We start from the raw sequence: 13,107 nt of genomic DNA, 5'->3' as shown, positions 1-13,107 counted from the left end.
AAGAGCGCCTTTATTCTTTTTTCTTAAAAGAAAAAAAAAATCAACGCATAAGATATCTTACATGCATAACATAATATTCCAATTTTTTGATTGAATTAGTCATAAATGTCAAAAAGCTGCAACAAATAAAAAATTTCCGATGGTTCAATCAAAATTTTGCGGAACCATAGAGTAAACCTGCATTTTTTTTCTTTGTACACTGGAAAGCAATTTTTTTAAATCGGAGAAGTCGGAATTATCTTAAATGATCCAACCATTTTCTGCATATTACGATTTATTTTTTTTTAAGTTCATACAATATTAAGTATTGTGGAAATTAAAAATTTTTCATGTTATATCTATCAAGCGCCTTGATAATATTTGACCTTGTACATACGTTATTAAATAGTACATCAAGGAATATCATTCATTTTTTTTTCTTGCATATTCATTTATTGCGCGTTATACATGGCGTTCCCGAAAGATTTCTTGCGTCAATGAAATTTTTAAAAAGAGAAGATAAGAGAAAGATGGTTCACGATCTTTTATTTTTTTTTTTCTTATAAAAAAGCAGAGATTTCAACTCACTCTGATAACGAGTAATTACAAATTACAATCAATTTATCTCAACTAATATCACTAATATCTTAAAAATCACCCAACAACAATTACATTCATCAAAGAAATCATGAAACAAAATCTCATTTTTGTTGTCATTTTATTAGTCACGCTTTCAATGGTCAATGCTATTCCATACTATCAACTCGATAAAAGAGCTACTACGTTTGGTCCATGTCCTGAAGGATCTCTGCCTATACTTACTGTAACGCTTCAACCTGATCCTCCCGTTCCTGGACAAAATTGTACTGTTACTGCTACCGGAACCATAGATAGTGGTATTAACCCAGGTGCTACATTGGTTGCCGTAGCTTTAGATGGTGCTCACAATGTAATTAGCTCGCTAGCTTCTGTCGATATTTGTTCTTCTGGAGTCACGTGTCCAACTACATCTCTCAGCGTAACAACAACGTTTCCAGTAGATGCTAGTTTACCTGCAACATACTCTATTTCGATTGTAGTTATAGACGAAAATAAAGCTTTTGTGGGTTGTTCTTATGGTGCTATTACCGGTTAATTATTAGAGTTTACAATATTTCGGATATTATATTTTTTGTTAAATTAAATTTTTAGAGAATTTTATTTTTGTTATTTACTTTTATTTTATATTTTAATGAATTTTTATTTTATTTGTTTAAACTTGTTAACATTTTAATTTGTTTTTATTACTCATACTATGTTTAATAAATAAAATTGATCAAAATATATAACATATCAAATGTAATAGTAACAAAAAAGCAATAATGATACATGTTAACTAATATATATTAAAGACGCAAAGCATAATTAATTTGTAAAACGGAATTGATAATAATAATGAAATACAGCCTTATAATTGAATCAGATAATTCACTCTTGCATAATAGGTCGTTATATAATGTACGATACTGTATGCGAGGCATTTTCAAAAGTAAGTAGTGACGTCTGTAGTGTTATTCATAATTTTATTTATTTATTTTTTTTGGTAATACGGTAATTAGAAAAATATTTTTCAAACTTTACTTCACTGCTATAAATGAATCCCAACTTTGTCATAATGTGATAGCTTCATGTATTTTATATAATAATCGCAGAAAAAAAGAATATAAATTCGGAAACTATTTAAATAACTGCGCCACGTGATAATACTAATTCTTCATACCCTCCCTGAGCATAAAAGAAGCTAGAATCATTTTTATGATATCCTTAAATTTTGAAGAAAAAAAAATAAAATTTTTAATAAATTATTAAAATAGGTTGTTTAATTTTTTAATTTATTTATTGAACTAGAATATGCGATTTGCCAGGGGACTTCGTCCCCCAAACATAACATTTATAATTAAAAAAATTTTTTGATATAAATAAATTGAATTGTATGTAAAATATTACCAAATAATAAAATTTTATTATAATTAAACCTATAAAAAATCATGTTTTTAATAAGGTTTTATACAATTTTTTCTTAAAAATAATGTTTCTAATCTATATAGGGATACGGAAAAATGCACAATTCCATATCACAAAAATGTATCATTTTGCATGATTTGACCATAATTTATGCCGAATTTATATTGATTTGATCACAGAAATTACATAATTTAAGCATAGAATTTACACGATTTGGTTAATGAATTTACTGCTTAAATTACAATTATTAATATTAGTTGCATTTATATGAATTTGATTTTAATAATATTTTACTAAATTATTAAATCAAATATAAAATCCTTAGTATCATGTGATTATAATTAGCCAATAATATAAATTAATTCTTATTATTTAAAATAATGACGTAAGTTGTAATAAGTGTTTTAAAGTTAATACAGCTACAAAAAAATAAAATTTTATGAAAATTAATATTCAAGTGCTTTTAACCTGCCTGAACAACTTTCAATTAATAAATAAAGTTGATTTCATTTGTCCAAAGTGGAGATATTACGCTCTAAATTAAAGAAAAATAGAAAAGAGAGTTAATATCATCAAGAAAAATGCAATCTTCTTTAAGCACTACACCTACATTCATGAAAATTAATATTCAAGTGCTTTTAATCTGCCTGAACAACTTTCAATTAATAAATGAAGTTGATTTCATTTGTCCAAAGTGGAGATATTACGCTCTAAATTAAAAAAAAATAGAAAAGAGAGTTAATATCATCAAGAAAAATGCAATCTTCTTTAAGCACTACACCTACATTCATGAAAATTAATATTCAAGTGCTTTTAATCTGCCTGAACAACTTTCAATTAATAAATGAAGTTGATTTCATTTGTTCAAAGTGGAGATATTACGCTCTAAATTAAAAAAATAGAAAAGAGAGTTAATATCATTAACAAAAATGCAATCTTCTCTAAGCACTACACCTACATTCATGAAAATTAATATTCAAGTGGTTTCAACCTGCCTGAACAACTTTCAATTAATAAATAAAGTTGATTTCATTTGTCCAAAGTGGAGATATTACGCTCTAAATTAAAAAATAGAAAAGAGAGTTAATATCATCAACAAAAATGCAATTTTCTCTAAGAACTACACCTACATTCATGAAAATTAATATTCAAGTGGTTTCAACCTGCCTGAACAACTTTCAATTAATAAATGAAGTTGATTTCATTTGTCCAAAGTGGAGATATTACACTCTAAATTAAAAAAAAATAGAAAAGAGAGTTAATATTATCAAGAAAAATGCAATCTTCTTTAAGCACTACATCTACATTCATGAAAATTAATATTCAAGTGGTTTCAACCTGCCTGAACAACTTTCAATTAATAAATGAAGTTGATTTCATTTGTCCAAAGTGGAGATATTATGTTCTAAATTAAAAAATAGAAAAGAGAGTTAATATCATCAACAAAAATGCAATCTTCTCTAAGCACTACACCTACATTCATGAAAATTAATATTCAAGTGGTTTTAACCTGCCTGAACAACTTTTAATTAATAAATAAAGTTAATTTCATTTGTCCAAAGTGAAGATTATAATGTATTTGGAAAAGAAGTTTAATTTAAAAAAATTTTATATAAAAAAAATGTAATATGAAAATTAAGAACTGAGTTGACAAAAATTTGAAATAACATGAATTTTAAATTAATTCTTTCATTAATTATAAATTCAAGTAGTTTAAAATAAAAATAGTAAGAAAAAATATTTTTTATGAAATATCACATTATTTTCTAAAAGAAAGTCTTATAAATTTAATTTGTAATTATGTAATATCCAAATATTTAATCTTACAAATAGAAAAAAAATGTAAAAAAAATTTATGATGTTTTATAAAAAAAGAAAAAATTTTAAATTTTTGAAAAAAAATTTCGTCTAACACTTTTTAATTGATTATCACAAGATCTGCATGATCATCTACACGTTTTAATTTTTTTAACGAAAAAAAGAAATATATTTGAATATTTTATTTCTTTGTAAATCAATAACGATCAACAAAATTAAATACAAATATAAAACTTATTGCTTGATGCCGCAAGTTAATATGTAGTAAAAGTGGCACAAAAATGAATATTTTGTAATTTTATTCTAATGATATCAAAGAAGCAATATTGCAATATTGCAATAGCAATAGCAATAGCAATAGCAATAGCTATAGCTATAGCTATATAGCTATATAGCTATAGTATAAGATTCAACTACGAAGTTCACATGGTGCATTCCCAAAAAGATGAAAATCTGCATGAAGATCAGAGGACAAACTACAAATTAAGCGAAAAAGTGAATGAATAAGGAAGGTCATGCAGGATGATCACCACTTCAAAATCATACTATCGCCAATAAAATTTACTATAAATTAATACCAAAATTAAAACTCTTTCTCCTTCCTTTACATACCAAAAATTTTTGAAGAACACATATGCCTTTGCTGGGGCTTAAAATGACTCGAAATTTTATAAAAATTTTTTAGAAAAATATAAATTTATTTTTTTACATTCTTTTTACTTGTTCTTGTGTTTTATATGGTTGAAAAGTATTCTGTTAAGAGTTGTCCCTTTTTTGTAAACCTAAACTCTTTCTTTTATTTCTTGTTTTTTATGATAGCGCAGTTTTTAAGCCAGTTGTTGGTAGCAATAGTTTTTTTGTAAAAGAAAAAACTTTATAGTATTTTGATAATATACGAAAAATAATTTCCACAAATATGCAGTGGGCCCTTTTACTTGGCTTAAGAATACTAGTGTGTTATACTAGTTAATTTATTTTGACGCTTAGTTCGAAAATTACAAAAAACAATTTTACAAGTTTATTTAGAAAGAGGCATTTTAGTTTTATTAGATTTTTTTTCTTTTAAAACTTTATGTATTTATTGAAATGTTTAATATTTTATATTTTACATTTGAAATTTTTTATATTTTCCCTTTTTTTTTCTTTGTTAAAGAATATTGTCTTTCTTTCATGGGAAAATTTTCTGGAGTATACACGTGACCTTGATGATCAATAAATATTTTAGGCAATTTCCTGTCGTGTATTTCATTGAAAAATTGAAAATCAAAGCAATATTGTTTGCCGATCGAGATTTATTAGTAGATCGAAAATTGAAGATCAACCAATAGTTTTTGTTGATCGAGATTTATTAGTAGTCAAATATGAAATTTTATCATGTGTTTGTTTTAAGTTTTGGATCATATTTTTATTACGTCTTTATGGAAAATTATATATTTGATAGTTGATCCCGTTGGCTCTCAATAGGCTCTGTTCCCGTAAGTTCACAGTAAGCTTTTATCGGATATTTTGCTGATCCCGTAGGCTCTCAGTTTTTTGAAAAATTATTTTTTGACAATGGTCCTGTATTTTTTCACTCGCATGTATTTTCAGTTTTATTTTTGAAAAATGATTTTTGATTTTTATTTTTAGAAATTTTAATTTGAAAACTTTATTTATAGTTTTCAGCCGTATTTACTGTTTTTGTATACCTTTTTTTTATATGTATGCGGTTATTTTTTAAGAAAATTATTGGTAGCTTTTGAAAAATTTAAATGTCATGTGTTGTTATTTATCATATGACTTTTTTTTTATAACAAATTATAGTAACATTTAGAAATTGGTGTTGTATTGTGTTTTATTTTATATAGTTTGTTACTTATGCATAGAAAAATTTTATTATTTCTATGTAGTTGTGGAGTATTTCAAGGTGTTGTGGTGGAAAAGTCTCTCATGGTTATTCACCAAAGGATGTACGAATAGTAGTATTGTTGCTTTTAGCTTTGTTATTAGCAAATTTTAAGAACCTATTTGGGCAGGCATGATGGTAGATAGTTCCTTTGAACATAAAATCTTAAGTCACCAACTTTTCACTAGTTTTTATTCGATCTTGTTTAATAGCTAGAGTAATCATGATGTATAATTTGAGTTTTCAAATTTTTTTTTTAATAAAATTTTTCCTTTGTTATAAAAAAAAAAATAAATAAAATTTACTATAAATTTTTATTACATATTAAAAATACATTTATTAATAAATTTTATTCTTTTTTTTAGCTTTGGTTAAAATATTTTACAAGTTTTTATGCTTTTATTAAACATTTAAATGTAAAAAAAATAAATGGATTTATTATAAATATATATATATATAAACTCGTCCACTTTACAATCTTTGCACTGACAAACTAAATTAGATCATTTAGACTGATTACCTTTTTCACCTTTATAGTTCTATAAAGACTACTATTAATACCCTTCCGCCAAAAATTTGATACTCTAAAATATGTGATATCATGATAAATTAACAATCGGAGATTTATAAATAAATTAATTGCTAGATTAGTTACCCGAGATATATAAAAAATTCTTACCGCTTAAAACATTGTCTGTTGGAATTATTTATATAAAAGATCATTGATAGAAGCACTATTTACAGAACTGAAATATAAAAGTGTTATCAATTTAACACGCGCTATTTCATTAATAAGTAAGGGAAAAAAAGTCAAATTTTAGCAATATAAATTATATATTTCGAAAAAAGTCAACTCGCCATATTGATCAAGTAATGGTGTAGAGGTCTGCAAACGGGACCTGCGGAACCCAGAAACCTGGACCCGGCCTGGGCTAGGGATTGGAATCGATCGACCAAAATCTATTTAATCGAAAATCGAATCGTATCTAATAGAATCAATTAATTGAATCTAAAAATCGAATCCCATTTTTTATATTTTGGCGCAGCAAATATAATCTTGCTGTTTCTATAACCACACCACAATGAAAAAAAAAATCTCAGAATTAACGAAAAAATTCAACAATTGTGATGGCTTTTTTGACCAATAATAATTGGATATTGTAAATAGACAATTGAGAATTTAATCAAACATTATCCAAGTTAATTGTGGAATGTTTAATTAATTAAAAAAAAATTTTTTTATTGATTGATAATTTCGACTTTCGAGTTCAGGGGCCTGGATCATCTTTTGGCCAGAATTAAATATAATTCTATAATGCGGGCCAAATATGTCTACTGCATATTTATTATAATGATAACAAATTTTGACTTTTTATATAATAATTACTTTAGCTAATAAATTTTCAGGTTTTTTATTCAGTGCAAAAATAAAATTATTTTATTTTTTAATCAAAAATTTTCAAATTTACAATAAAGATTATTTTAGTATTTTAGTTAAAATCCACCTAAAAATTTGTGCCGCTGAGATCATCGAAAGCGTTGCATCACGAAAATGTTTAAAAAATGATTTTTTTGATAAAATTACTGAGAAACGATTAATCGATTCTTAAATCGATTCTCGGGTTTCGATTTTCGATTGAATCGATTTCAATCCCTAGCCTGGACCTGGATCCGGGTTTAGGCTGGCAAATTTTCTATCAAAATTCACCCGGGGCCGGCATTTGATTATCATAAATTTTCTCGGGTTTGGACTCAACCCGGATTTTATTAATTCTGGCCAAAATTTCGTTAATTCTGGCCGAAATTTGAATTTAATTTTAATTTTAATCGATGTTAATAATTTTTATTTTATTTTTGCCACATTTTTATTTAATCTTAGATAATTTATTTCTTCTTTAGTGTATTATGTTATAGTTTATGATATAATTTTTCTCTGTATTATTTTTTTAAAAAAAATTAAATGTTGTGCTACAATTTCATTATTTTTTTTAAAAAAATAGGAAAAAAATGAATTATTTTGTTTTTTATTAGTATTGAATTATTATGTCTATTTTATTGCCGTTTTCAGAAATGTTGACATTAGAATGTCGATCATTTTTATAAATCGAACACACCGAACCACCGAACACAGCAATTAAAATTAAAAAAAAACAAATTTTCCTTTAAAAAAAACAAAATTAAAACTTTAGTAATATATTTTTAGGTAGTGTGCATAAAAAAATGTATAAAAATTATATTGTTTACATATATGTATTCACTTGTATTTGCTTGTATTTGCAAATGTTCAGTGTGTTCGGTGTGTTCGTTTGTATTCGGTGTGTTCGTTTGTGTTCGGTGTGTGTTCGGTACAAATTTTCATATTTTCAATTTTATTCATATCTAAAAAATGACAAAAATAGTTTTTATATAAAGTTATGCATGAATACTTCAAGTTTGCATAATTTTTTGTATGTGTTCACGGTGTGTTCGGTGTGTTCGGTATAAAATGGTCAAAATTTCAGATTGTCAACATTTCTGAAAACGGCAATAATAAAAAAAAAATAAAAACGCGTATCATAGTACGAACTACAATAATGGAAAGGAAGTAGTACATTTTAATTAAAAATAGTTGATTTGTTAAAAAAAATAAATAAATTTTTAATTTAGAATAAATTTTTTTTTTGTGAACCAATCCGATCTTTCTGCTATTATGATCATTACCGAAAATCATTTCTTTTTATAAACTGCATATTCAAATTTTTAACCATCTTCATTTTCATCATCATCAGCTCGTACAGCCGCAGGGATTGAAAATAGAAAAATCAAGACTTTTATTTGAGCCATAACCATTATAACAAGTGTCAAATTTCTACCCTACAGATTCGATCCTGAACATTGAATTTATTCATCAGGTATATCCAGCGCCTCCATGTCATCTTGGAACCGAGAAGTAATTATATTATTATTAGTTAATGTGTAAATGTAATTTTTTTTCAAATGACTTTGCAAACCTTTTTTGATGTACATAAGGACGAGAACAGTAATGAAGAGACACAAGAACTCTGTGGTTCAGATAATCCCATATCAGATCATAAATTGCCTAACGAATTATCTGAGGTAGTTAACCTTTGCTTTATTTTGCATAATCAATGTACTCACTTCTATCTATTTTTTAGGAATTAAAAGGGTTTGGGCGCCATTGAATTGACAATTCGGAATACTTTGCTTGAAATTTTTCAAACCTATAGCATAAATTCGGGGGTTTGCAACTGGGTTAAATATAAGCAATGTAATATTTCCAATTCACACACTTACCACTATACTTAATTCTTCATTATATTGCTTGGATATTTCGTCGCAAGTACGATTCTGCGCCAAACATTAAGAATTCAGATGTTTTATATAAATTTTAATGCACTGATGCTATACGTGATGGTCATCAGAGATTTTCTCGGCGAAGAACAAGTCGATATATCAAGAAGAATAATATGTTCATTTCATTTTTGAACATCTATAGAGAAGGGAAATCGATTAGCATCGTGATATCATTCTCCTAGAATCTAACCGAGCCTACCTTACTATTCTTTGCTGAATATATGAGTTTGTTTGATTGTAAAGATCGATGATACAAATAATAAGTTAGATTGGTTTGAATAATTTCATTCGATTTTTGCTTTTCTTGTGCAAGGCAGATAAAAGGATTCACTAATCGGAGCATCACCTTTTTATATAATTCGCAGGATCGATTTTGGAATACGCTTTTTGAGAGAAATTACGTTAATTTGATCGTATTACAAAAATCTGGTCAACGGATCCACTTAAAATTATAATAAAAAAACTTTAAAAACTTTGATGCTACCCATATACAGAGATCAACAAGGTCTTTTTGTTATACATAATATGCGGGAAAGTTCGAGAATAAATTACATGCAATTACTTGTTCTTGCGATACTGATGTCTAACGTTACTGCGCATTTATTTATCAAGTTCAGATTGTATTTTCGATTACAACTTTTATATAGGGCGCGATTTATTTTATCCAAGTGGGACTCACTTTTTTTATTTGTCATATCTCTATATCCCACGCTTGATACAATATGTAGCAGAATTCTTTATTGATGTAGTAAATAAATTACGATTCAGTTCATCAACGAAATTTGCTAAGAAAAAATTTTATTAATACATGCAAAATAAATACAAAGATTCGGGACTTTTCCCGGAATACATGACGAAGTTTCTATATTTCTATCCTAAGTCCTATCTGTCCCTAAATTCTAATTCGATTTTATTGCAAGATCGCTTGTTGACCTTACCCTTTATACTCCACTTTGTAAAGCTTCCACCAGCTTCTGTACCTCCTCCAATAACCGCCCGAGGACCTTTTCTACCTTAGCCTGTAAATTCTCATCTTTTGTATACGACGATCACTGATTCTGACAACTTAAACGATGGCTTCCCTTCATTGTCTAGCGATCCATAAAGTACCATTCGGACGCATCAGTAACAATCCCAAATACCCTATCTACATTTTGTCCTCGATTTCAGCTTTGCGTTTGCGAATCAGGGTTGACCACATCTGCACGGATGCCTAGGCAAATCCCTTCATAAAATCTTCCTTCGTAACTTCGATTATGCCCATTTCGACCCTCGATAAGATTTTCTGGTATGAGCTTGAAATTATCTTTGCAGAACGAGACTCCAGCAGCGCAGCCAGATAGCAGTAAGAAAAATAGACTTTGTTTCCTCGTTTTCCTTGTTGAGAGGAGTAACATCTTGTCGAAGTTTTATTTCCGCCATTAGGTGTTCAACCATGGTCTTGGACTTGTCGCTATTCAGATCAGTAGAACCACATGTAAAAACAGGGAATACGTCAATGTCGGGATTCGGGACATTGCTAATGCCATAGAGTTCACACACTTTCGGGAAAGACCAATCTGAAAAGGGTTTTGATGGCGTCTCAATGGGTACAGTAAAATTGAAGCTCTTATTTGTTACGAATAGCTGGAGAGGTCTTGATCGTTCCGAGGTGAATATCTCTCCCCATTGCTTATGAAGTTTAGGACCGCTCCATCATTTTCAAGTACTGGTGGTTTATCCGTTTCACGAATATACTCTTTTGAGGCCTTCGAGGGTTGCGTCATCGATGTTTACGGTCCAATTGAAGCTCTTCGTTCGTTTCGGGCTAACGACGACATCGAATGCTGTAATACAACAACCGGGTCAATAAAATCTTTTTTCGAACAGTAGCTTGGAGATTTCAGCGAACAATGTTCGCCCAAATTTCTTGACAAAATCTTATACATACCATGGACAGACTTGTTGAGTAATGCCTTCAACGAGGTGAGTTCGTCAAGTAGTTCCTGTTCACGAGTAAATCACGACTCGACACAGGTGGTTCGACTATGACATGAATATTCTTCTTAGGCGGTTTCTCAGACCAGTAGTCCACCAATATCATTTATTGCCAACAGCTCTTCATTCTCCTTGAGTGAGAGATTACTCAAAGGATCGACGTGATCGCCAGAAATTCCATCTTCCATAGCCTGCGTCCACACCAGCAAATTCATTTTGTTTTTCGCCTTTATAGCTTTTTTGAAGTTCCCAACAAGCTGGCTACTATCTATATGAACAGGGATAGTTTGCACTCGTGTTTCCTTTGACGAGACAGAGTAACGTGATAGACATTTTTGGCTTAAATAGAATTTTTTGTGAAATTTTATTGGTGCAAACTAACATATGTGAGGAACAAGAGTAAAAAAATTTTATTTGCAGAAAAAAATACCAACTGAGGGTATATGTGAAAAACTCTGCCGTTGCACAGATCTATCGTATGATCATCTATTTCATTGCACAAGAGTACACAGCAAAAATATTCCGAGCTGTTTATCTTCACTCTGGACTACAATGAATCGGAGAAATGAATTAACGAAGTAGTGTGTGATAGAAATTTCTGAGACGTGCGGTCCCAAAAATCATAGCCGTAAGTACTTAATATTATCATTATTTAATTTTCTGACCTATTTACTACCTTTTAATTATGGTAAAATTATGACACTACAATATGTTCTTTACTAAATGTTATATAATGTAGATCTTTTCTTTTTTTGTAATTTTTCTTATTTCCTAATAAAGTAATAAATTGATTTCGTTAAAAAAAAAATTTTTCAAAATTTTAAATTTATTCTTTTTTTAAAAAAAATTAAATAAATAAAAGTAAATCATGAAATTTTTTTTTACATTTTTCTATTTGTAAGATTAAATATTCGGATATTACATAATTACAAATTAAATAATTACAAATTAAATTTATAATTGTATTTCTTTTAGAAAATAATAATGTTGATAATTTATAAAAAAATATTTTTTCTTTACTATTTTTATTTTATTTTTATTTTTAAACTACTTAAATTTATAAAATTAAATAAAGAATTAATTTAAAATTCATGTCAGGTTATTTTCAAATTTTTGTCATCTCAATTCTTAATTTTTAAAAATGTTACATTTTTACAAATATGTAAATAGTCTTTACTTTTTGTATAAAATTTTTTTTAAATTAAAACTTCTTTTTCCGAATACACTATAATCTTACATCTTAATTTTTATAAGCTTAACGTTAACTGTTCGTTCGTTTATAAATTAGATATTTGACATCTTGTTGGATAAATTAGATAGATTGAATGAAGTCAGATTACATTGAACACATTTTGGTTTTATATTATTTAATTTGCTCACGGCACAAATTGAATCAGTAAGTTTAATGTCGAATACTTTATATTTCTAAGGTTTTTAAGATTTTTGTAAAAAAAAAAAATTTTTATGAAAAATTTATAGCTCCTAGAACGTTAGTATGCATTACATACATAAAGCCACACTAAAAAGGGTAGTAGAATTCTTGAAGTTTTTAGCATGTTACACTGTTAATTATAATATGAGTATAGGTATGAGAATGTTGATAGGTAACTTATATCAAATTCAGTAATTAATAAGTTATATATTAATTAAATATAAGTTACAAAAACGTTGGACAATTAGAAATCCGTGTGTTCCCTATTATCGCCACGTGACTGACGATCTTTGTAACAAAAACCACATTTTTCCTAATAAGGATTTCTCAATGATGCCGATCTCAGTATTTTAATACAAGACTACATAGTTTAAAGATATGTTTTCATTTGAGATTTCCTTATATATATATATTTTATGTTTAACCACGTACGAAAAAAGAATAAAATTTGATTCCCGATGTAAAATTTTTTATGTGAAAGATGATCATTGCTCAATTAACTCTACATAATAAAAAATTTTTTTTTTTTCTGCAAGAGGCTGAAATTTACGTACAGCCATACATATTTATGCATATGTTTCAAAATAAAAAATTCAATTTAACTTTTCATAATAAAAAAATTTTTTTTTTTTATGCAAAAGGCAAAAAAAAATAATTA

The 13,107-nt window shown here is 27.6% G+C and overlaps 2 protein-coding genes across 2 annotated transcripts; one reads left to right on the top strand and one right to left on the bottom strand.

Annotated features, from left to right (window-relative positions):
- Positions 1 to 667: 667 nt before the first annotated feature.
- Positions 668 to 1,114, top strand: OCT59_005871 (uncharacterized protein; the record flags this gene model as incomplete). The annotated part of the gene is made up of 1 exon (XM_025324890.2): positions 668 to 1,114. One exon carries the CDS (start codon positions 668 to 670, stop codon positions 1,112 to 1,114), a length of 447 nt encoding a protein of 148 aa, XP_025183945.2.
- A 9,092-nt stretch (positions 1,115 to 10,206) lies between these two features.
- On the bottom strand, positions 10,207 to 10,437 carry OCT59_005870 (uncharacterized protein; the record flags this gene model as incomplete). The annotated part of the gene is made up of 1 exon (XM_066140901.1): positions 10,207 to 10,437. One exon carries the CDS (start codon positions 10,435 to 10,437, stop codon positions 10,207 to 10,209), a length of 231 nt encoding a protein of 76 aa, XP_065997744.1.
- Between the last annotated feature and the right edge of the window lie 2,670 nt (positions 10,438 to 13,107).

This window comes from Rhizophagus irregularis, chromosome 14 (assembly GCF_026210795.1).
Source record: "Rhizophagus irregularis chromosome 14, complete sequence".
Lineage (NCBI taxonomy): Eukaryota > Fungi > Glomeromycota > Glomeromycetes > Glomerales > Glomeraceae > Rhizophagus > Rhizophagus irregularis.
Note: the sequence above shows the minus strand (reverse complement) of the source record. Positions and strands in the feature narration are given on the sequence as shown.